Source organism: Hippocampus bargibanti, linkage group LG15, assembly GCF_051943395.1.
Source record: "Hippocampus bargibanti isolate YZ-2025 linkage group LG15, ASM5194339v1, whole genome shotgun sequence".
In the NCBI taxonomy this organism is placed as follows: Eukaryota; Metazoa; Chordata; class Actinopteri; order Syngnathiformes; family Syngnathidae; genus Hippocampus; species Hippocampus bargibanti.
Window position 1 is genome coordinate 1,315,967 of NC_142748.1, and position 21,670 is coordinate 1,337,636.

A 21,670-nucleotide genomic window follows, 5' to 3' on the forward strand; every position below is an offset into this window, starting at 1 on the left:
AATAAAATACGTTAAAAAAAAATTTCATTCACTATATTGTTTGATTTTTCGTTCGTACGCTATATCAAACGTAAGATTAGTCGCCATTTTTCAAGGGCATATGACATTAGCCAAATAATCTAATGCGGCCATTAGAGTACATATTTGTAAGATTGCCAACCGCCTTGGGTTGACAGGTGTGTCATCGACAACCCACTAAGTTATTTTGTTTATTCACCACATGGAGAGTTTATAAATGTCAATAAAGCTATTTTATCTAGTTTATTATCCTTACCAAAACATGAGGTTCGATAAACATCTCTGGAAAGGAAACTCACGATACCACTCGGCAAAATGTTTGACACCTTTGCTTTAGAAAGTCATAATTGTAGGCGACGGTCTTAAAACATACCACGCTTTTTTTAAAATAAATGACAAAACTTTATTCATATAATAGTCCCACACGCTGACCTGCAGTGACACGTTTGAATTTGCTATTCGAGGTTTGTATACAAAGACGTTGTGAAAAATTATACAATCGAAATAAAAAAGAAGTGATTTAAAATTAACCATAGCTGTCAAACCTAATCACAAGATTAAAATTTGTATACTCACCTGGCTAATAAACTCGGATTGCTATTATTGGAAAAAATATGACATCTTTGACAAGGCTGATATTGAATCCAATTTCTAACTTTAACCAACCAACACTTTAATATCAAATTTGATTTTTGACAAAGAGGTAATATTGTACAGAGAAAACTAACACTGCATCGATAAACATATCTCACAATGTAAATTTAGCAAATGTTTTCCAATAAAGATGCACAAATCAAATTGCCAAAATGGATCCAACTTTATGAAAATATCGGTTCAGTTGAATCTGTTAACTACAACACTGAAATTGTAAAAAAAAAAGGAGAAAAAGGGGAAGAAAACATCCAGGTTATTTATCATGTACATTTTAAAAGAACTGTATATTTACACAAATTTGGACTTTGATCCTGTTAACGTATAGTTAACGTTGAATGGCCTACGACACACGTGCACTGTCAAAATAGCGCAAAAAACAAACGTGGCTCCGTTACACAAATGTCAAATTTACAACTGGAGGACATTTATGAAGATATGTCACATTAAAAAAAAATATTGCATGTTTTGCTGTTACTTTATAGTCAAAAACAAACACAACAAAAGTACTGCATGAATTCATTTTTACACATACGAGGTACTTCAGTATTTCATTTTCGAGTTATCTTCCTTCATTCCCAGTTTTTTTGAGTAATTTATTCAAATACTGGATTGTAAAAATAACTATTTACAAATATTTAAATAGTAGACAGGCAAAATGCGTACCAGATGAACGAAATAAAGAAAAACATCTTGCTAGGTGGAAAATAGACCTGGAGAAGACATTTTTTACACTTGTAACATAGCAATAGTGCAATAATAATAATAATAATAATAATAATCCATTTAATTTATAAGCGCCTTTCAAAACTCTCAAGGTCACTTTAGTCACTGGATACGTTTCTTTGTGGTGAGCAGCGGCAGCCACATGCGCCAGCGTTGACTCAACCCAGAAGTAACTCGGATAGAAAGCTAGCTAGCTAATAGATAGCTAGTTAGGTCTTCACTCAACCCGGAAGTAACTCAGATAGAAAGCTAGCTGGCTAATAGACAGCTAATAGATAGCTAAGTAACTCAGATAGGAAGCTAGCTAGCTAATAGATAGCTAGCTAGGTCTTCACTCAACCCGGAAGTAACTCAGATAGAAAGCTAGCTGGCTAATAGACAGCTAATAGATAGCTAAGTAACTCAGATAGAAAGCTAGCTAGCTAATAGATAGCTAAAAGAAAGCTAGCTAGGTCTTAATAGATAGCTTGACAGATAGCGAGCTAGCTGTATAGCTATATACCTAACAGATAGTCATCTAGATAGCTAGCTAACTAGATAGTTATAAAGCTTTATAGCTAATATAATGAAGGGATAGTGGTTAAAAGTTATTAACCCTTTCATGCGTTTAAAATGTCTTTTTAATAGCTTGTTTTGTTTGGTTGCTTTGGTGTGATGTCCAGTCTAGCTTTGCTAGCATTATTGCGGCTAGCGTGTTTGCAAATACAATGAATATGGTTTGAGCTTTGTGTTGAATACCTGCTGAATTTTTAATACAGTACAGTGAGACCTCAACTTACAAACTTTTCGTCTTACAAACGTCAAATTTATGAAAATTAAACCTTATAATAAGCACTATTTTCATAATACACACCCACCACGGCTGGCGGAGTAATCTTCGGCGGAAGCACATGACCGAACAGCACCAGAGGTTAAGTTACCAACCAGTCCTTATGGAAGGTGACTCTCCTTCCATAAGCCATCAACGACCATCAAAAAGGTCAATAAAACTTTATTTTACAGCACAGTTTATTTCTTTAATTACAGTCCTCATGTAATGCGCCTCTCTTTCCAAACAGCAATTCCCTTTGACCTCCAACGCCATTCTATCAAGCCATCAATGACCATCACAAATGTAAATAAAGTGACTTTATGATACAATGCAGTGTATTTCTTTCATTACAATACAATAGCACATTTACTATACATAGAATAAGGTATGTTGTGTGTAGTTTTAAGGCTTATTTAGTTGAAAAGCATATTTTATGGAAACCCGGGAACGGATTATTCCCATTTTAATGGTTTCCTATGGGAATTTTTTTTTCGAGATACACACTTTTCGCCTTACACACTCTCTCTGGGAACCAATTAATTTCGTAAGTTGAGGTCTGACTGTATATTGGTTTGAATATACAATATACTGCATTGTGTAAATACATTTTGACTCTTTTTGAATTTCATGCTGGCAACATATACCGAAAAAAGTATTTTGGGAACTGACAACTAATTGTTGACACTTTGTTTGAGTTTAAATTGTCCAATGTAAAAACGGATTTGAAAACTAGTCATTCATCAATGTGTTGTGCTTGCTGTATGTAATATGTGGAGGAGATGAAACATTCTAATGTTTTTCCCCAAAATTCATAACGGCACTCGAGAAGAAACAGTAACTACAATGTGGCTTGCGGCAAAAAAATGAGGTTTGACAACCCAACCCAAGCTGTTGTACTACGTGCCACCAGGCAGTCAGGAGACTCAACTCCCTCCCAACCCTGCCCCCCCTGCCCATTCCCACTGCAACACTCACTGAACTCTGAGTACACGCTACACGCTGTACTATCATCCTGAACTCTATTTTTTGTTTTTTTTCTGTAAGACCTCACTTCAACTTTTTTTTTTTTTTTGCATTACTACACTATGTCAATTTACATACTACACTACCTCACTTTACATACGACACTACCTCACTTTACATACGACATTACCTCACTTTACATACGACATTACCTCACTTTACATACGACATTACCTCACTTTACATTCAGAAATTACATGCATTGTCTGTTGTCAATTGTGTGTCTTTTTTAGCCACATAAGTGCCATGCACGTTGGGTCCGAGAGGACATTAATTTCATCTGTACTGTATGTATATACATACATGTATATGTCATGCATATTAGCATATTAGACAATCAAGCTGACTTTGCTGTGATGAACATCCTTTGTCCGATATGACTTCCAAAAACAATTTGACACGCATATGCTTACTTTTCCGCTGTCAGTGGATCTCAGATAAGATCAGGTCTTGTTGTTTGTTGTGTTTTATGGTGTTGCTGATTCCAGGCTTTTAACTGGTAGACCATGTAGGTGTAGCAAAAAAACTGCGATCACTGACGACGGCTTTCTGAAGTATTCCCGGGCCTGCATTTCAATATCCTTCACATATCAATTCCTTGCAATTGTACATTCAGATACTTTCTTCAAACTGTTCGATTATTTGCTCAGCAATTGCTCCAACATATATTTTCTCCTTTCATCCCAATCGTGTCTTATCTGTTTTCCAGTGAACCTGTTGATGTATAAACAGTTGATTTTTCTGAGTATTCATTGACTGTCTTAGTTCCAGCTTTTTTTTTAGGATATGCTGCAGTCATCAAATTCAAAATGAGTGAATATTTCCTCCATTGGATTTGTTTTTTTTCCATTCAACGTTCCAACTTCATTGAAAATGGGGGTTATAATCACAACAAGTGAAAGTGCATTTGGAGTCTTATTAGCGGTAGCCCAAAATGCTCTCCTCACAAAGCTACAAAATACAGGTAACATGTAAGTTGCTTTTCGCCATTGGCGTAGTCTGCGGGTCGGGTTTCCCTTTTGGTATTTTTGATTATTCCCCTGGTCCTCTTTTTGGGACCAGCGCTTTGTGCTGTCTCTTAATAAATCATCCTGCACGGATCACTGTCCGGCGGTCGTGGTCGTAAGTACGGGTGGTCGTAAATCGGATGTTACCTGTACAGTGAGACCTCAACTTACGAACTTAATTGGTTCCCAGACAGAGTGTGTAAGGCGAAAAGTGTGTATCTCAAAAAGAAATTCGGCCACTAAATCACACGAACGCACACCTCGTTTGTGTTTTTCAATTACAGTCAAGTCTCGTTATATCGATATCGGATATATCGATAGTCCCGGTTATATCGATACTATTTCTATGCACGCGCGGAGAAAATTACATGCAAACAGGGTCGGATATATCGATAGTCCCGGTTATATCGATATTTTTTCGGGCTCCCTTGAATATCGATATAACAAGACTTTACTGTATCTCATTCTTCTCAGCGACGGTGATTTTATTTTGTGTCTTCTTGGGCTGAACATGAGCCTGTGGTGGGTTTTTTTTTTTCGGTCCCATCATAGTAAAATTATCAGCAAAAAGCTCCAAGGAGGCGATCGACGTGTGCATTCAATGAGAGGGCGTATGGAAAGTAGCGCTGGCTGGAGCGCTGTTCGGTCGTGTGCTTCCGCCGACGATCACTCCGCCAGCCGTGGTGGGTGTGTATTATGAAAATAGTGCTTATTATAAGGTTTAATTTTCATACATTTGACGTTTTTAAGACGAAAAGTTTGTAAGATAAGGTGTTTGTAAGTTGAGGTCTCACTGTATGTCCTTTCTCCAACACTTCAGTTTTATGCATTCGAGCCATTGTTTCTTCAATTTTCAGTCATCACAAGCAGAAAATGTGTGTAATTTGACGTTGGATTCCAAGATGGATCTTCACATACTCTACACTATGAACCACAACTGATTCATTTTTGTTTTTCTGTTTTCAGGATGACTTTTGGCGAATGAATCAACTTTTATGAGGTAGGTCGAGCGTGGCTTGAATTAAAGCTTTGAGGAAGTCGCAACTTTAGGTTGCTTGAGTTTTTAAATTTAGATCTGCTGGGAAAAGGGTAGTACGGAAGTCACTTTCCATGATGAGGTTTAGGCTTTGGACACCAGTCAGTATCCGGATAGAGTAGGCAGTGTACAGTCTTAAACCTGTGGAATTGGAATAGTGACTTGTTAATGTATCGTCTCACGAATATATGAGCTGAAGAACAGCAACGTGTTGGATTAGTCATTCATCTTACCTTGTCGGATCTTCAACCAGTGAAAATCCTCCGACAATGCTGACCACATTCCGGCGATTCTCATAGCCTCCATAGCTCAGCGTCACCTTTTAAGGGGAAAAAAATTAAAAGTTGGTCTTCTCAAACTCAAGGTTCGGATAGAACGCTAATCATTGACCATGCGGCGTTATAAAGACGTCCAAGATGGCGCCCGAGTAGGCAGTCATCAGCAAGTGCTTTCATGAGCTTTTTTTTGTGTTGTATTTGTGTTTTGTTTTGCCACTTTGCGTCGTGTGGAACAGATACGGATTACGCCAGCACCGTTTTTGATTTGTGAATGTCAGTGCCATTTGACTGTCATCGCTGGACAGCTCTGAGATGATTGTGCTTTTGTACGCCTGGAATGGGCAACATTTTCACAGCCCCGCTTGGTTCAGCTGGATGGATGCGTGGCTTGAAGAGCCCACGATTGGGAAGAAAGAATGTGGAACTGTCGCAGCTTGGAATTGAAGCGGATTTACGAGAGACAGGAGATGTGAGACAATGTCTTTTCGTTAATGAATGCTACAGCTTTGTGTTTGCTTTCAACATTTTGCTTGTAGCAGACATTTCGCCATGACCTCCCTGTTCCACTGGTGAAAAGGACGCTTTGATCCTTTCCTCTTTCATCTAGACTGCTTCATACAACAAAGATGGTGCAGAAAGTAATAATAATCATACATTTCATTTATAAGCGCCTTTCAAAACTCTCAAGGTCACTTTACAGTCACAGGATAAGCTTTTCTGTGGGTGAGTGGCGGCAGCCCCACGCGTTAGCGTTCACCCAACCCGGAAGTAACTCAAATAGATAGAAAGCTAGCTAGCGAGGTAATAGATACAGTAATAATAATAATACATTTAATTTATAAGCACCTTTCAAAACTCAAGGTCACATGTATTTCTAAAAAGTTGTTTTGCTCAACAGCTAGCTAAAATGGCTATCTAATAAGCTAATTCTTGTCAAGCTAGCAGTAGTTAACATGCATCTGTCTATCTAGTTAGCAAATGCATGAATTTGTAAAAAGGTTGCTTAGCTAAACAGCAAGCTAAATAAGGTATATTTTGTGTAGTTTTAAGGCTTATTTAGTAGAAAATTATGTTTTATGGGGACCTGTCTTTGTGTTGTCATATTTTTTTTCTTTTGACTTCAAGATGGCGCCATAAGAGTGTCTGCCTTTTCAGCAGCTCCTTTATTTTGTTTGTCTACTTCTTCCTTTCCTTTCTTCTTCCTTCGATAACTTTGCTGTTGAAAATACGCACTCCCTTTTGATGCGAACGGGGTCAAGAACACAAACGCACTAACCTGCTCCAACACACTGTCATTGGGTAGCTTTGGAAGATGTTCCAGATGGGAGTGGAAGAGGTGTGTGTGTATTAAAGGGACCTCCAACAGAGCCTCAATAATGTAGCCAATGGTGCAATCATCCGGGAGGCGGATCTTCTCTGCAGTGCTGATGAAATTCCCCAAACTGAAATCACAACATTGAATTTAGAGTGCAGACGTGGCTTGTTATCGAGTGGAGCACATTTACTATTATGGGAGCGAAAAAGACCCCACCACAGGCTAGTGTTAAGGCGAAGAGGACACAAAAGAAAATGACGCTTGAGCAGAAGAAGGAGATCATCGAAAAACACGAACGAAGTGTGCGTTTGTGTGACTTCGCGTCCCAGTACGCTAAGTCGACCATTGCTACGTGTGGCTAAGGGTGTTTCCGTGTTGTCTAAGCAACGGTCTCAGGCAATAGAAGAGGTTGAAAAACGTCTGTTGATTTGGATTAACGAAAAGCAGCTAGCAGGGGACAGTGTGTGAGGGTATTATCGCCGAGAAAGCACGGCAACTTCACTCTAATATCATCAAGAGACAACTACATCAACGAAGTTAAATAAAATGACTTTATTATACAGTATAGTTTATTTCTTTAATTACAATACAATAGCACATTTATTATACATTAAATAAGGTATATTTTGTGTAGTTTTAAGGCTTATTTAGTAGAAAATTATGCTTTATGGGGACCTGGGAACGGATTATTCTAATTATTAATGGTTTCTTATGGGAAATAAATTTTTGGCAGACAAACTTTTTGCCTTATGCACACTTTCTGGGAACCAATTAAGTTCGTAAGCTGAGGTATCACTGTATTTCTAAATCTAAGAATACAATGTTTGTAAGGAAAACCTGAGTACAGTGATACCTCGGTTTATGAACCCCTTGGCTTACAAACTTTTCGGTTTACGAACGTTAAATTTATGAACATTTTACCTTGGCATACAAACTATTTCTCGAGATACACACAGAGCTGCCACAATGAGTGATGTGTCGTTCGTGAACGAGCCCGTTCTCCTAAAAGAAAATGGCAACTGGCTTGTTTTGGTCCTCTATTCCCCGCCCCCAGTCTTCGGTTAAAGCCACGTGATTGGTCAAGAACGCAGCAGTGAGGGTAGGTAGTTCAAACATTAAAGAGACAGGCAGACGACAGAGTGAGACAATGGATAGAAAACAGTGAAATTTGGACTCGTTTCAACTTTGATATTTCAAAGGCAGAGAGTAGACTGCAAGGTTAAAATATCCCATCAATCAGGCTCCACAAATAACCCGCACAAGCCATCTGTACACTTGATGCAAAAAGCTATTAACCCAGCTAAACAGAACACAATTGATGAGGAACTAGGTAAAATTATCGCAGAGAAAGCACCTACAAGATGGTGAAAAAGAAGAAGGCTACGTTCCTCATCAAGTGTATAATGCTGATGAAAGCGGCCACTCCATTCCATCAAGCCATCAACGACCATCACAAAGGTAAATAAAATGACTTTATTATACAGTACAATTTTCTGCTGTGAAATGTAAATTTCTCCACTGTGAGACTAATAAAGGAAAATCCAATCCAATCCAATTTATTTCTTTAATTATAATACCATAGCACATTTATTATCCATAAAATAGGGTATATTTTGTGTAGTTTTAAGGCTTAGAAAATTAGAAAGTAGAAAATTATGTTTTATGGGGACCTGGGAACGGATTATTCTCATTTTAATGGTTTCCTATGGGAAATTAATTTTTGGGATACACACTTTTCGCCTTACACACTCTCTCAGGGAACCAATTAAGTTCGTAAGTCAAGGTATCACTGTACAGTAAAACAAAATTAAAAAAACTGCTTGATGCGGAAAAAAACAGGACCTACCTGGCCCACGGACTCATTTTCAGTGCCAAACCGCGGCTGATACAGAAACCCGCCCCACCTGTTGCAAACCAGAACTTGACTGACACCTGAAATGAAAAAAAAAAATGATTGCATTTTTAAATCAAATACAAACCGGTTTTTTATCCATTAATATAAAGTACACTTCACTAAAAAGCAATAAATTCCGGCCAAAATGTGATTTACAAAAATTAAACCTTATAATAAGCATTATTTTCATAATACACACCCACCACGGCTGGCGTAGTGATCTTCGGGGGAAGCACACGAGCGAACAGCACCAGAGGTTAAGTTAGTGACAGTCCTTATGGAAGGTGACTCTCCTTCCATAAGCCATCAACGACCATCAAAAAGGTCAATAAAACTTTATTTTACAGCACAGTTTATTTCTTTAATTATGTAATGCGCCTCTCTTTCCAAACAGCAATTCCCTTTGACCTCCAACACCATTCCATCAAGCCATAAATGACAATCACAAATGTAAATAAAGTGACTTTATGATACAATTCAGTGTATTTCTTTCATTACAATACAATACGCACATTTATTATACATAGAATAAGGTATGTTGTGTGTAGTTTTAAGGCGTATTTAGTTGAAAAGTATATTTTATGGAAACCCGGGAACGGATTATTCCCATTTTAATGGTTTCCTATGGGAATTTTTTTTTTGAGATACACACTTTTAGCCTTACACACTTTGTCTGGCAACCAATTAAGTTTGTAAATTGAGGCCTCACTGTACATCCAATGTCTTGGGAGAGTGTGATTCCCAGGAACTTGAAGGTCTCGACGGTTGACAAGATGAAGTTGGTTTGTGGGAGGGCAAGCTGTGGTGATGGATGCTTCCCCCAAGTCCACTATCATCACTATCGCCTTGAGCGCCTTCACGATACGCGCCGCAGCGATTTATAACCCGGAAAATACGGTAGCTTAGCAACTTAAATTCTAGTTACTGACCATTCCGTTGCTCTTGACCCTTTCTGCAGCCTCTACGGGGTGATCGAGGCTGGGCCGACCAAGATAAACATCTTGACTGTGGTGATAAGAAGACAGCAGTTGCAACAGGCTAGGTAGGATGACGTAGTTGTCATCGTCGACATGACAAAACCACCTGCAGCACACAAAATATTCTTCGACAAACTGTGTGTGTGTTCAGGTGTGATTCTCAGAGGTACGAACGATAACTCACTTCTTTTGAGATTCAATGAATTTGTCATACTCGACAGACATCTTGCAGCAAAGAGCCTGTCGCGTGTGAGCCGCGGAGCAGTTGGTGTTCATAATATTCGCACCTATTAATAATAAAAAGCAAAAAAACAAGACGGTCATTTCTTTCTAAAAACATCAAGTCATCTTATTTCAGGGGACAAAAATTACTCCGGTGGGCACTTTATGATATCGGGTTAAAACAGTGGTGTCAAAGTCATTTTTTGCCGCGGTTACGGTTTCCTCTCAAAGGCCGTTATGAATTTTGGGAATTGAATCCAATCCGCATATTACATACAGAGCACAAAATAAATTGACGAATTACTAGTTTTCAAATCTCAAATCAAGAATAATGACTGTTATTGTTGTTCATATAAGATAACTTGAAATGTAGGTTTGGATTTTCATGGCACTTGACATGCTTGATTTACGTTCGTGGGCCGAATACAATGACGTGGCGGGCCAGATTTGGCCCCTGGGCCTTGACTTTGACACCTGTTGGTTACAGGGTAAATGAAACATAATGGCTAAAATATGTCCGTTTTTCATCCCATAATTCTCATTTTGTTAATAGTTAGGGCATAATTACCTGTTCTCATCTGCAGGTCTTTGTCTTCACTATCTGAGAATAAAAAGGTCTGAAAGAGACAAAGACGCAATGTTGAAAACTTCTCAAACGGCACAATGTGTGTGGTGGAAGTTAGTTGTACAGTGATAACCTTGGCTTACGAACTTGGTTGGTTCCCAGAAAGTGTGTGTAAGGTGAAAAGTGTGTATTCCAAACATTATTTTCCCATAGGAAACCATTAAAATGAGAATAATCCGTTCGTGAAAAGTGTGTATTCCAAACATTAATTTCCCATAGGAAACCATTAAAATGAGAATAATCCGTGCCCAGGTCCTCATAAAACATAATTTTCAACTAATTAACCCTTAAAGGGCAACCGACGTCACTTTTTTGGTTTTTAACTGACATCAGGAAAACGTTTTATAGCATCTAAAATACCCAAAACACGAAGTATGATATTTTTATTCAAATGCAAAACACCAATAAAAATGACTTAAAGTGTCCAAAATCTGCAAAAAAATTGAGCTGCGAATTGGGCATTTTCAGAAAGTCCCGCCCCCAGTTCGTGACGTCACGCAAAGACGTCTTGCATTGCTGGAGAATCCAAACAATGGCTTCAGATTCGGAGAATATGTTCTTAATTCATAATTCTTGTTACACATCCAGTTATGAATATGATTGAAATAGTTCTGAAGAGGGAAGCATACATGTTTGCAATCGATTAAAGAATTATATGTGCCATTTTGAGGCAACATTGGGGGAAAATCTCTCACCCCAAAAAAAAGAGGCACAAAATGGCGACCTCCAGTGGCCACCTCCGCTTCCACAGGCTGATAAATTCCTTATATGGAGCTTGGAGTCCCTCTTCTGGCGGCTTTTGGGTGCAACACGGTTCTCAGACCAAACATGTACAGCAAAATCCATTGACGTTGATGAAGGACTGCTACAATGTGTCTTTTTTCGGTCAGTGGGCGGTCCTTTCCTGACGTCACGTACGGACTCGTCACCAACTCAAAAAAAAGACTTCCTGAATATTCAGAGCGAGTCTTAAAACGTAAAATATAGCTATATGCGGTGGAATCTTATTAAAATACGCTCAATAGAAGTCATTTGAAGCCATTTCACAAATTATGGCCACAACATGTCCGGAGACGTCGGTTGTCCTTTAAAACTACACACAATATCCCTTAGTGTGTATTGTAATTAAAGAAACAAACGGTACTGTATAATAAAGTGGTTTTATTTACCTTTGTGATGGTCGTTGATGGCTTGATGGAATGGATAGCTTTTTGCATCAAGGAGATCTGTGTTGTACATCTTAGAAGTTGTGATATTGCAACAGCAACAGATGCAGGCAGACACACTAGAAACTTCCTTAATAGCTGGTTTCCTTGCTTGTATGTTGTCTTCAAATTGTACAGATGGCTTGTGGAGCCTGATTAATGGGATATTTTAACCTTGCAGTCTACACTCAAGTTTCTACACAAGTTGAAACAAAAATCAAGTTTTCGATCCATTTTCTCACCATTTCACTTTTTTTTCAAGCTCTGTCGTTTCTCTTTCGTGTGTGACCAATCACGCGTGGCTTTAAGCGAAAACTGGGGGCGGGGAATGGAGGGGGAAAAAAAAAACGTCTGCCATTTCAGGAGCTCCAAGAACCGGCTCGTTAGCGAACGACACATCGCTCATTGTGGCGCTCCGTGTGTTTCCCAAAAAATAGTTTGTATGCCAAGATTATCTTCTCGCGAATTCAACGTTCGTTAGCTAAAGCGTTCGTAAGCAGAGGTATCACTGTATTTCCGTAACACAAACGTTATTCTCACCTGTTCTTTGGCCTGAGATATCCAGGTCTGAATCAGAAGCTCTACTCTGGATTTGTGGTACTTCCTGGTGGTTTTAACCGCAATAAAAATGTCCTTTAATTCCAGTGCGTCACGTGATCCAGGTCCCGGAAGTATTTGCGTTTGTCCTTGAGGCAGAGTATGTTTTTCAGAGTATGTCTCCTTGTAGTCGTCATTCTCAAAAGGTTTCGTCTCTACGGTACCATTCATCCCTTCCGAGCTAATATTTAACCCCGTCAACCTTTCTGTGTCCCCAGTAGAATCAGAAACGTCTGTACTGTGCTGTAAAGGGGATGATGAGGTCCTCACTTGAGGTCTAGGCTGTGGCAGGTCTAACTGGCGGCCCGTGGGTTGGAGAGCAGGGATGAGCAACAAGAGGAGGCCGCAGAGCGCAAGGGAAAACAGGAAGCCGACCTTACTGACGCCAACAGATGCTATGTGCATTCTGGCGGGCCGATGGAAAACGTGCATCAGCCTCCAGGGCTGAAGTCGCTTTCGACGCCGCCTCGTCCCATTCTCACTCCATCACACTGAATTCTGCAACAGCGGAGGTATTCAATGTTAGGCGTACAGTAGTAGCATGATGCTGCGTTTCCAGTAGAGTACCACATACAAATGTGATGCATTCACTTACGACTAATACACAATTTGTCAGAAATCCCATAAAACATATTGACAACATGGATTTACATTTGTCACAGTCAGCGTCCTATCTGTATAGTGCCTCCATTTTTCTTGATACTAGTGCAGCGTGTTCCAGCGGAGACAAATTCCTTGTGTGTTCTACATACAGCGATACCTCGGCTTACGAACGCTTTAGCATACAAACTAGTTTTCGGGAAAAACACACGTAGCGCCACGGTGGCTGGCGCGTAAATTTTTTGTCACGCTCTTTCTTTGAGTGCAGACATGGTTTGTTATCGAGGATACTTTTACTATTATGGGACTGAAAAAGACCCCGTCGCAGGTTAGTGTTAAGTCGAAGAAGACACAAAAGAAAATTACGGTTGAGGAGAAGGAGATCATCGAAAAACCCAAACGAGGTGGGCCTTTGTGTGACTTAGCGTCCCAGTACCAGTATGCTAAGTCGACCATTGCTACGTGTGGCTAAGGGTGCTTCTGTGTTGTCTAAGCAACGGTCTCATTAAACAATACAAGAGGTTGAAAAACTTTTGTTGATTTGGATGAACGAAAAGCAGCTCGTAGGGGACAGTGTGAGTGAGGGTATTATCGCCGAGAAAGCACAGCAACTACATCAACGATTATCACAAAGGTAAATAAAACAACTTTATTTAACAGTACAGTTTATTTCTTTAATTACAATACAATAACACATTTATTATACATAAAATACGGAATATTTTGTGTTGTTTCAAGACTTATTTAGTCGAAAATTACGTTTTATGGGGACCTGGAAACGGATTACTCTCGTTTTTAATGGTTTCCTATGGGAAATTAACGTTTGGAAGACACACTTCGCCTTGCACACAGTTTCTGGGAACCAATTAAGTTCACTGTACTTGGCAATAAAGATGATTCTGATTTTGATCTGCATAATGAACACTATTAGGACAATCCTAATTTTAAGCATTTAATCGGTTTAAACTTCCGTTTAGAACAGCAAAATTCATCAAATTGTCAATCACACCTAAATGGTGAATATTGTCGTTTATAGTAATCAATTTACAAATGTTCATTTGAATTGAAAACGTTGAAGTTACTGGAAAGTTAGCGTTGAGTTGAAGTACGTATTCAATGCACCGATGCAAAACCTTCACTTTTGAATATATATTTTTTTTTTTACCACGACAGAAAGGCCTAACACAAAGCCAGGTAGTTGCTCTACTTTAAACAAAAACTTACAATGAAATATTGGATGATACATCTGAGATCCGCAATGAGACGCTTTAGGGCCAGTGCCACCCAAGAAAATAAATACAAATGTGGAATTTTAACTCCAACAATTAGCCAAGTTAGCTTAGTAGAAAACCGTCACAGAGCGCGACAAAGTTTGCAGATGAGGCGATTTTCTCGCTACCGTTCGACTTCCAATTAGTGTTCGATGAAGCTTTAAAATATCCAACAGTTGTCTTGATCACCTGTGCTGATAAAATATTGTAATTTCAAGTGAATATGATTTTCCATGAGGACAAAAACAAAGTTTCTCTTGTTAGGTTTGTTGTCCACTCCAGTGAGTATCGGTATTTGTAACAAGTTTCCGTGATAATATGTACATTTTCCGGTAGACCTTTCAAAATAAAAGATTCGTGTATGAAATGTAGGACGAAATGATTAATAATTCACAGTGGAATGAAATCGAAATTAAATACATTAAATGAAGGTTTTTCAATTGAATATTAATAATTGAAGTTAATTATATTAGTTTTTCGACGTTAAACACCATGTAACAAAATAATTTTCAAACTCGATAATTCAAGTTAGTTATTTGAGTTATTTAAGAAGGGCTAAGTTGCATGACTTTCATATCAAATGTTACAGAATGATTTTTGTTGCGACAGTATATTTATATTTTTTCTACTATACTACTTCCTGTTGATACTGTAACTGCACATAAAAACAAATATTAATCATAATAATAATAAATGTCATTTATGAGTACCTTTCAAAACTCTCAAGGTCACTTTACAGTCGCAGGATGGTTTTTTTATGCGGGTGAGCAGCGGCAGCCACATGCGCCAGCGTTCATTCAACCCAGAAGTAACTCAAATAGATAGAAAGCTAGCTAGCTAGCTCGCAGATAGCTAATAGATAGCCAGCTAGACAGTTAGCTGACTAGCTAGATAGCCATGTAGCTAATAAATAGCCAGTTACATAGCTAGCTAGCCAGCTAGATAGCTACAAGGCACACTTATTGTTTTAAAAGTGAAGACAAAATAATGTACTTGTACATTTTATCTGACGGCACTAATAGAATCAGGGGTTTTTCTGTGGGTGAGCAGTGGCAGCCACAAGCGCCAGCGTTCACTCAACCCGGAAGTAACTCAAACAGGATAGTAAGACAAATAGATAGAAAGCTAGCTAGCAAGCCAATAGATAGCTAATAGCTATCTATCTATCTATCTATCTATCTATCTATCTATCTATCTATCTATCTATCTATCTATCTATCTATCTATCTATCTATCTATCTATCTATCTAAGAAAAAACAACAATAAACACGACGTAAAAAAACATCAACATTTAAAACCCAAATCTTTATTGATCACATCACAATCACACTGGCACATTAACCAATAAAGTTTGACATTTTTGGTGTCCCACATTAACACATATTACCAGAAGGAGCCACAAAACAACAATGGCAATATATTATCTCTCATAAGCAATACACATTCATCACATTTTGATTTCTGTTGCTCTATCTAAAACAGTTTTCCATTAAATAATCAACATAATTGCTGGGTGTATGAATGCTACAGATGGACAGACTCACCATAAAGTTGCCGTTTTTATTTCATAATCTTAAAGGACAACCGATGTCAGAAAAACGTTTGATAGCATCTAAAATACCCAAAATTTTCAGAAAGTCCCGCCCCCAGTTTGTGACGTCACACCAAGACGTCTTGCATTGCTGGAGAATCCAAACAATGGCTTCAGATTCGGAGAATATGTTTTCTTGTTACACATCCAGTTATGAATATGATTCACATAGTTCTGAAGAGGAAAGCATACATGTTTGCAATCGATTAAATAATTATATGTGCCATTTTGAGGCAACATTGGGGTGGGAAATCTCTCACCCCAAAAAAAAGAGGAACAAAATGGCGACCTCCAGTGGCCACCTCCGCTTCCACAGGCTGATAAATTCCTTATATGGAGCTTGGATGCCCTCTTCTGTCTGCTTTTGGGTGCACCACGGTTCTCAGACCAAACATGTATAGCAAAATCCATTGATGTGATGGAAGGACTGCTACAATGTGTTTTTTTTTTTTTTCGGTCAGGGGGCGGTCCTTTCATTACGTCACGTACGGACTCATCACCAACTCAAAAACAAGACTTCCTGAATATTCAGAGCGTGTCTTAAAACGTAAAATATAGCTATATGCGGTGGATTCTTATTATTATACAGACGACATGCAGGAGACAATAGGAAATACTCAATCTTGTCAGAGATCATTTTCTTCTCATTAAAACATGAAAACAACTACACGGACGATATATGTATACTTTTTGCAGGAAAATAACATTGAGATGACAAGTAGCTTCCCAAACAAATATAACAATTAATCCTGGATATAATGTAGCTATCAAAGGGATCCTTCCTATTACACCAATTTTTTTGCTGTTATTAACCCTTTCGTGCACTCTGTAACCTGATGACATGATAAACTGTAGTAGCTAATTAAGAGCAACTTTAATTTGTCAACTGCTATTGTTTTGCTTACTGGGAACTGATATAATTCCATTATACACCACTATCCCAAAATAATAATAATAATAATAATAATAATAATAATACATTTCATTTTTGAGCGCCTTTCAAAACTCTCAAGGTCACTTAACAGTCACAGGATCAGTTTTTCTGAGGGTGAGCAGCGGCAGCCACACGCGCCAGCGTTCACTCAACCCGGAAGTAACTCAGATAGATAGAAAGCTAGCTAGCCACCTAGGTAGCTCTATATCTAATGGCTAGCTAGCTAGCTAGTTAGTTAGTTAGTTAGCTCATACACTGAATGTCACTATTAAATACACAGATGGATCTAGATATCTGCTAGCATGCTAGCTAGCAGATAGCTAATAGATAGTCAACAGATAGCTTATCCCTTCAGATAGCTAGCTATATAGCTAGCCACCTAGATAGCTCTATAGCTAATACCTAGCTAGCTAGTTAGTTAGCTAATACACTGAATGTCACTATTAAATACACAGATAGATCTAGATATCTGTTAGCTAGCTAGCTAGCAGATAGCTAATCCCTTCACGTGCTTCCTTGTACTGCCCAATTCCATTTGCGCAAGTTTTCAATACAAGAGACGATTGGATGAATACGGTGCCAGTCAAACAGACGCTTTCTGGTCTTGTGGTTATTTCCATAAAGTGAGTTTTTCCACAGCTTTGAAGTTGAAAGTTGTCCACGGACATTTTGTACTTGAAAAAGTGGAGGATTTAGACTCACAACAGGAAATTAAACCTTAGTTCACAATCCTCACTGAAGCTTTCAAAAAAAAAAATAATAATCAACAGGAAATTCTGCGAGACAGGGGGTGTACACGATAGCTAGCACAATGACTTCCAGTGTCTTGAAATGCTTTCAAATAACTAGACTTGTTTCTACCACAGTACACAATCAAGGTTTTTTTGGAATGCCACTAGAGGGACACAGAGGTTTGCACGAGGGTTCACGCACGTTCACGCCGATAGGAAGAAAGAAGTTTCGACTCCAGATGATCATTCGTCAAATCTTCCATCCAGGATGCTCTCGAATGAAAAGGGGACAAACTTGAAGCCTTGGCCGGAATAAAACTTATTCTGGAATTCCACCCTAAAAAAAAAGAATTGAGTGGAATAAGCATGTGGAAATTTGTATCAATCCTGCATGTGGGAAAATAATAATAATAATAATAATAATAATAATAATAATAATAATGGTCACTTTACAGACACAGGATCAGTTTTTCTGTGGGTGAGCAGCGGCAGCCACATGCGCCAGCGTTCACTCAACCGGGAAAAACACAAATAGATCAAGTTAGCTAGCTAGCTAATAGATAACTAATATATAGCTAGCTAGCTAGTTAGACAGCAAATCGATAGCAAATAGTTAGCTAACTAGGTAGCCAGCAACGGTGACCCCCGTTCAACCGGGATTAACTCAAATAGATCAAGTTGGCTAGCTAGCGAATAGAAAACTAATAGATCAGCCGGGAATAATTCAAATAGATCAAGTTAGCTAGCTAGCTAATAGATAATTAATAGATAGCTAGCTAGATAGTTAGACAGCTAATAGATAGCAAATGGGAAATACAGTGAGACCTCAATTTACGAACTTAATTGGTTCCCAGACAGAGTGTGTAAGACGAAAAGTGTGTATCTCAAAAAAAAATTCCCATAGGAAACCATTAAAATGGGAATAATCCGTTCCCGGGTTTCCATAAAATATCCTTTTCAAATAAATAAGCCTTAAAACTACACACAACATACCTTATTCTATGTATAATAAATGTGCTATTGTATTGCAATGAAAGAAATACACTGCATTGTATCATAAAGTCACTTTATTTACATTTGTGATGGTCATTTATGGCTTGATGGAATGGCGTTGGAGGTCGAAGGTCAAAGGGAATTGCTGTTTGGAAAGAGAGGCGCATTACATGACGACTGTTGGTAACTTAACCTCTGGTGCTGTTCGGTCGTGTGCTTCCGCCGAAGATCACTCCGCCAACCGTGGTGGGTGTGTATTATGAAAATAGTGCCTATTATAAGGTTTAATTTTCATAAATTTGACGTTTGTAAGACAAAAAGTTTGTAAGTTGAGGTGTTTGTAAGTTGGTCTCACTGTATTTGACTTTGCGTCCCAGTACCAGTACGCTAAGTCGACCATTGCTACGTGTGGCTTTCTGTGTTGTCTCAGCAAGGGTCTCATGCACTAGAAGAGGTTGAAAAATTTCTCTTGATTTGGATTAATGAAAAGCAGCTAGCAGGGGACATTGTGAGTGTGGGTATTATCGCAGAGAAAGTACGGCAACTTCACTCGGATATCATCAAGAGGCAACTACATTAACTCCCATCACAAAGGTAAATAAAACGACTTTATTATACAGTACAGTTTAGTTGTTTAATTACAATACCATAGCACATTTATTACACATAAAATAAGGTATATTTTGTGCAGTTTTAAGGCTTATTTAGTTGGAAATTATGTTTTATGGGGACCTGGGAACGGATTATTCTCATTTTAATAGTTTACTATGGGAAATTAATGTTTGGAATACACACTTTTCACCTTACACACACTTTCTGGGAACCAATTAAGTTCGTATCACTGTATAATGTCAATGTATCTTTTTATAAATGTCATGTTTTCAGTTGAAAGGAAAACATTACAAGTGAAGAGTCGGTTCCCTTTCATTCCTGGCCTAGAAGTAAGTGAGGGGAGCTGCCCAGGAATGTCTCCAAGTCGTGGCAAATATTTGGTCTACCAGAGATGTGAGAGGGTAACACTTAAAATGTGGAAAGAAATGAGAGATCCTCTCATCTGCTTCCCCGCACATGTGTAGAAATGGAAAATGTCATGTGCCTTACACATGCACACACACCAAAGAACCTGGCCTAGTCGTCTTTTTGTGTGTGTGTGTGTGTGTTCAGACAACTCATCAACATGTGTGTGTGAAGAGCAGGAAGCAAAGCAGAGGGTGGATGTTGACTGCTGTTAACTCTGAGCACGACTATTTCCATTCACTCGTATCCGCGAAAAATACTCGGAGACTCTTTTTAACCTTAGCGGATGCCTGTTGAGCTGACACACTTTTGCGTTATTAACCAAGTAACATTGTGCTGCATTCCACATCGAGGAGTGTAACGCATGGACTCGGATCAAAGATGCATTTGATGTATTGGAGGCAAGCCTGAAGAAACAAGTTGCAGATACATGTTGAGCTGATAAGTCTTTGATTTATTAACCTAGTAAGAGTTTCCAGCATTCTACTACTGGAATCTGATTATATACGGTCACAGATGGTTTTTTTTTGGGTAGGCAAACGTCCAAACCACTACCCAGCGTACTGCCTACTTTTTTTTCATGTGAGCTATAGAATTCCCTCTCCCTTGGTTTTGAGTTTGTGTACAAAATGTACATTTTGGGGATGGTGGAGCCTATCTCAGTTGTAGGCGGGGCAACCCCTGAATTGGTTGCCAGCCAATCGGAGCTGTTCATTTTGGTCATTTCCTCACCATTGGGGGATGAAACGGTGTACATGATTTCTATGAAGCCTTTGTTCAAAGTGTGTCCTAAAAAACAGGCAATATAACAATCTTATTGAGTCATTTGAATAAGTACTACCTAAATAATGATATGGGAAGCATAAAAACGTGAGTTTTCTTATCATAATATTTATATTTTATTTTATGTAAAGTCTCGTTATATCGATATCGTTTATATTGATAATACTGCTTATTATGACACCATTTTCATTTCAAGTGCACATTTCTAGTATTTTTATGTATAATTACAGTAAAGTCTCATTATATCGATATTCAAGGGAGTCCGAAAAAATATCGATATAACCGGGACTATCGATATATCCGACCCTGTTTGCATGTAATTTTCTCCGTGCGTGCATAGAAATAGTATCGATATAACCCGGACTATCGATATAACCAGGACTATCGATATATCCAACCCTGTTTGCATGTAATTTTCTCCGTGCGTGCATAGAAATAGTATCGATATAACCGGGACTATCGATATATCCGATATCGATATAACCAGACTTTACTGGTAGTTCCGTTTAGTACGATTCGTGGTTTTTACGATAATCCGGTTACTACGGTGCTCTTTTTCATCTCCCGTCGGCCATTTTGCTCTGTTTATATCGATACAAAAGATATTTAAGATGAATCGATATTTGCTTCGGGGTTTCTATACAGTACCACCATTATCGATATCTGTATCGGTCGCGCCATTGGTCGACTTGGTCACATGACTTGGTCACATGACCAAGTCGTGCTCATGGCCAGCTCCGTTTCTTATATGGCGCTTGGATGCCCTCTTTTGGCGGCTTTTGTTAATGCGGTTCGGCGCAGGATGGATATATTGACAGTACGGTTATATCGACATTTTTTTCTAACTCCCGACAATATCAATATAACGAGACTTTACTGTATATGCTATGGTATATGATATGATATTGTCCATAATGAGTATGTCTTATGTGTGACTTGGATTTCGATTAGATTAGAATAGCCTTTATTAGTGTCCTCCATACTTATTTGTCATGTCTTTTTTATGATGATACTAGTGCAGCGTGTTCTACCGGAAACAAATTCCTTGTGTGTTCCACATACTTGGCCAATAAAAATCATTTGTTTGATGCTTACCCACTTAAGCCATAAGATATGACAGAAAAAAATTGCCCAACTGTTCCAAGTATTTTATAACGGTAATCACTAATTGTCATCATGCTCCCGGCAATCTTTTACATTCCAGTAATGTTGGTAATGTACTCTAATGGGCTAATGTTTGACTTGTGTGTAGTCAACGGTGCAGGATGTATCGTCATGATGGAGATGGTGCAAGTGCGCGATGGATCTAGAAGAAGCTCTCCGTTATTTTTAGTCCCGTGAGCTTACAGTTGGGTAAACAACTC

At 38.6% G+C, this 21,670-nt stretch overlaps 2 protein-coding genes across 3 annotated transcripts in view; both read right to left on the bottom strand.

Moving 5' to 3' along the window:
- Positions 1–409: 409 nt before the first annotated feature.
- On the bottom strand, positions 410–14,542 carry rfng (RFNG O-fucosylpeptide 3-beta-N-acetylglucosaminyltransferase). Of its 2 annotated transcripts, none has more exons than XM_089015964.1 (9): positions 14,385–14,542; positions 12,329–12,883; positions 10,527–10,575; positions 9,921–10,023; positions 9,689–9,842; positions 8,712–8,797; positions 6,827–6,992; positions 5,506–5,591; positions 410–5,413 (listed from the first exon to the last, which is right to left on the bottom strand). In XM_089015964.1, exons 2-9 carry the CDS (start codon positions 12,815–12,817, stop codon positions 5,338–5,340), a joined length of 1,209 nt encoding a protein of 402 aa, XP_088872090.1. In that variant the 5' UTR covers positions 12,818–12,883; positions 14,385–14,542; the 3' UTR covers positions 410–5,337. The 2 variants fall into 2 exon arrangements, with proteins under 2 accessions (XP_088872090.1, XP_088872089.1); XM_089015963.1 differs by having other exon boundaries at positions 14,210–14,542.
- Positions 14,543–15,541: 999 nt separating this feature from the next.
- LOC148887058 (V-type proton ATPase 116 kDa subunit a 1-like) overlaps positions 15,542–21,670 on the bottom strand; it is a 36,849-nt gene continuing 30,720 nt past the window's right edge. Inside the window, exon 21 of the mRNA XM_089014661.1 lies at positions 15,542–17,850. Within this exon, the coding sequence (XP_088870787.1) occupies positions 17,757–17,850 (94 nt within the window). The 3' untranslated portion in view covers positions 15,542–17,756. The remainder of the gene's footprint in view (positions 17,851–21,670) is intronic.

Bases quoted from the DNA above. Each gene is read 5' to 3' on its own strand.
- rfng (XM_089015964.1), bottom strand. From the start codon at position 12,817: ATGCACGTTTTCCATCGGCCCGCCAGAATGCACATAGCATCTGTTGGC. The intron at 10,576-12,328 runs GTGAGAATAACG...TGTCTCTTTCAG, and splicing joins TATCTCAGGCCAAAGAACAG to ACCTTTTTATTCTCAGATAG. The intron at 5,592-6,826 runs GTTAGTGCGTTT...TCCCCTTAAAAG, and splicing joins ATGACAGTGTGTTGGAGCAG to GTGACGCTGAGCTATGGAGG.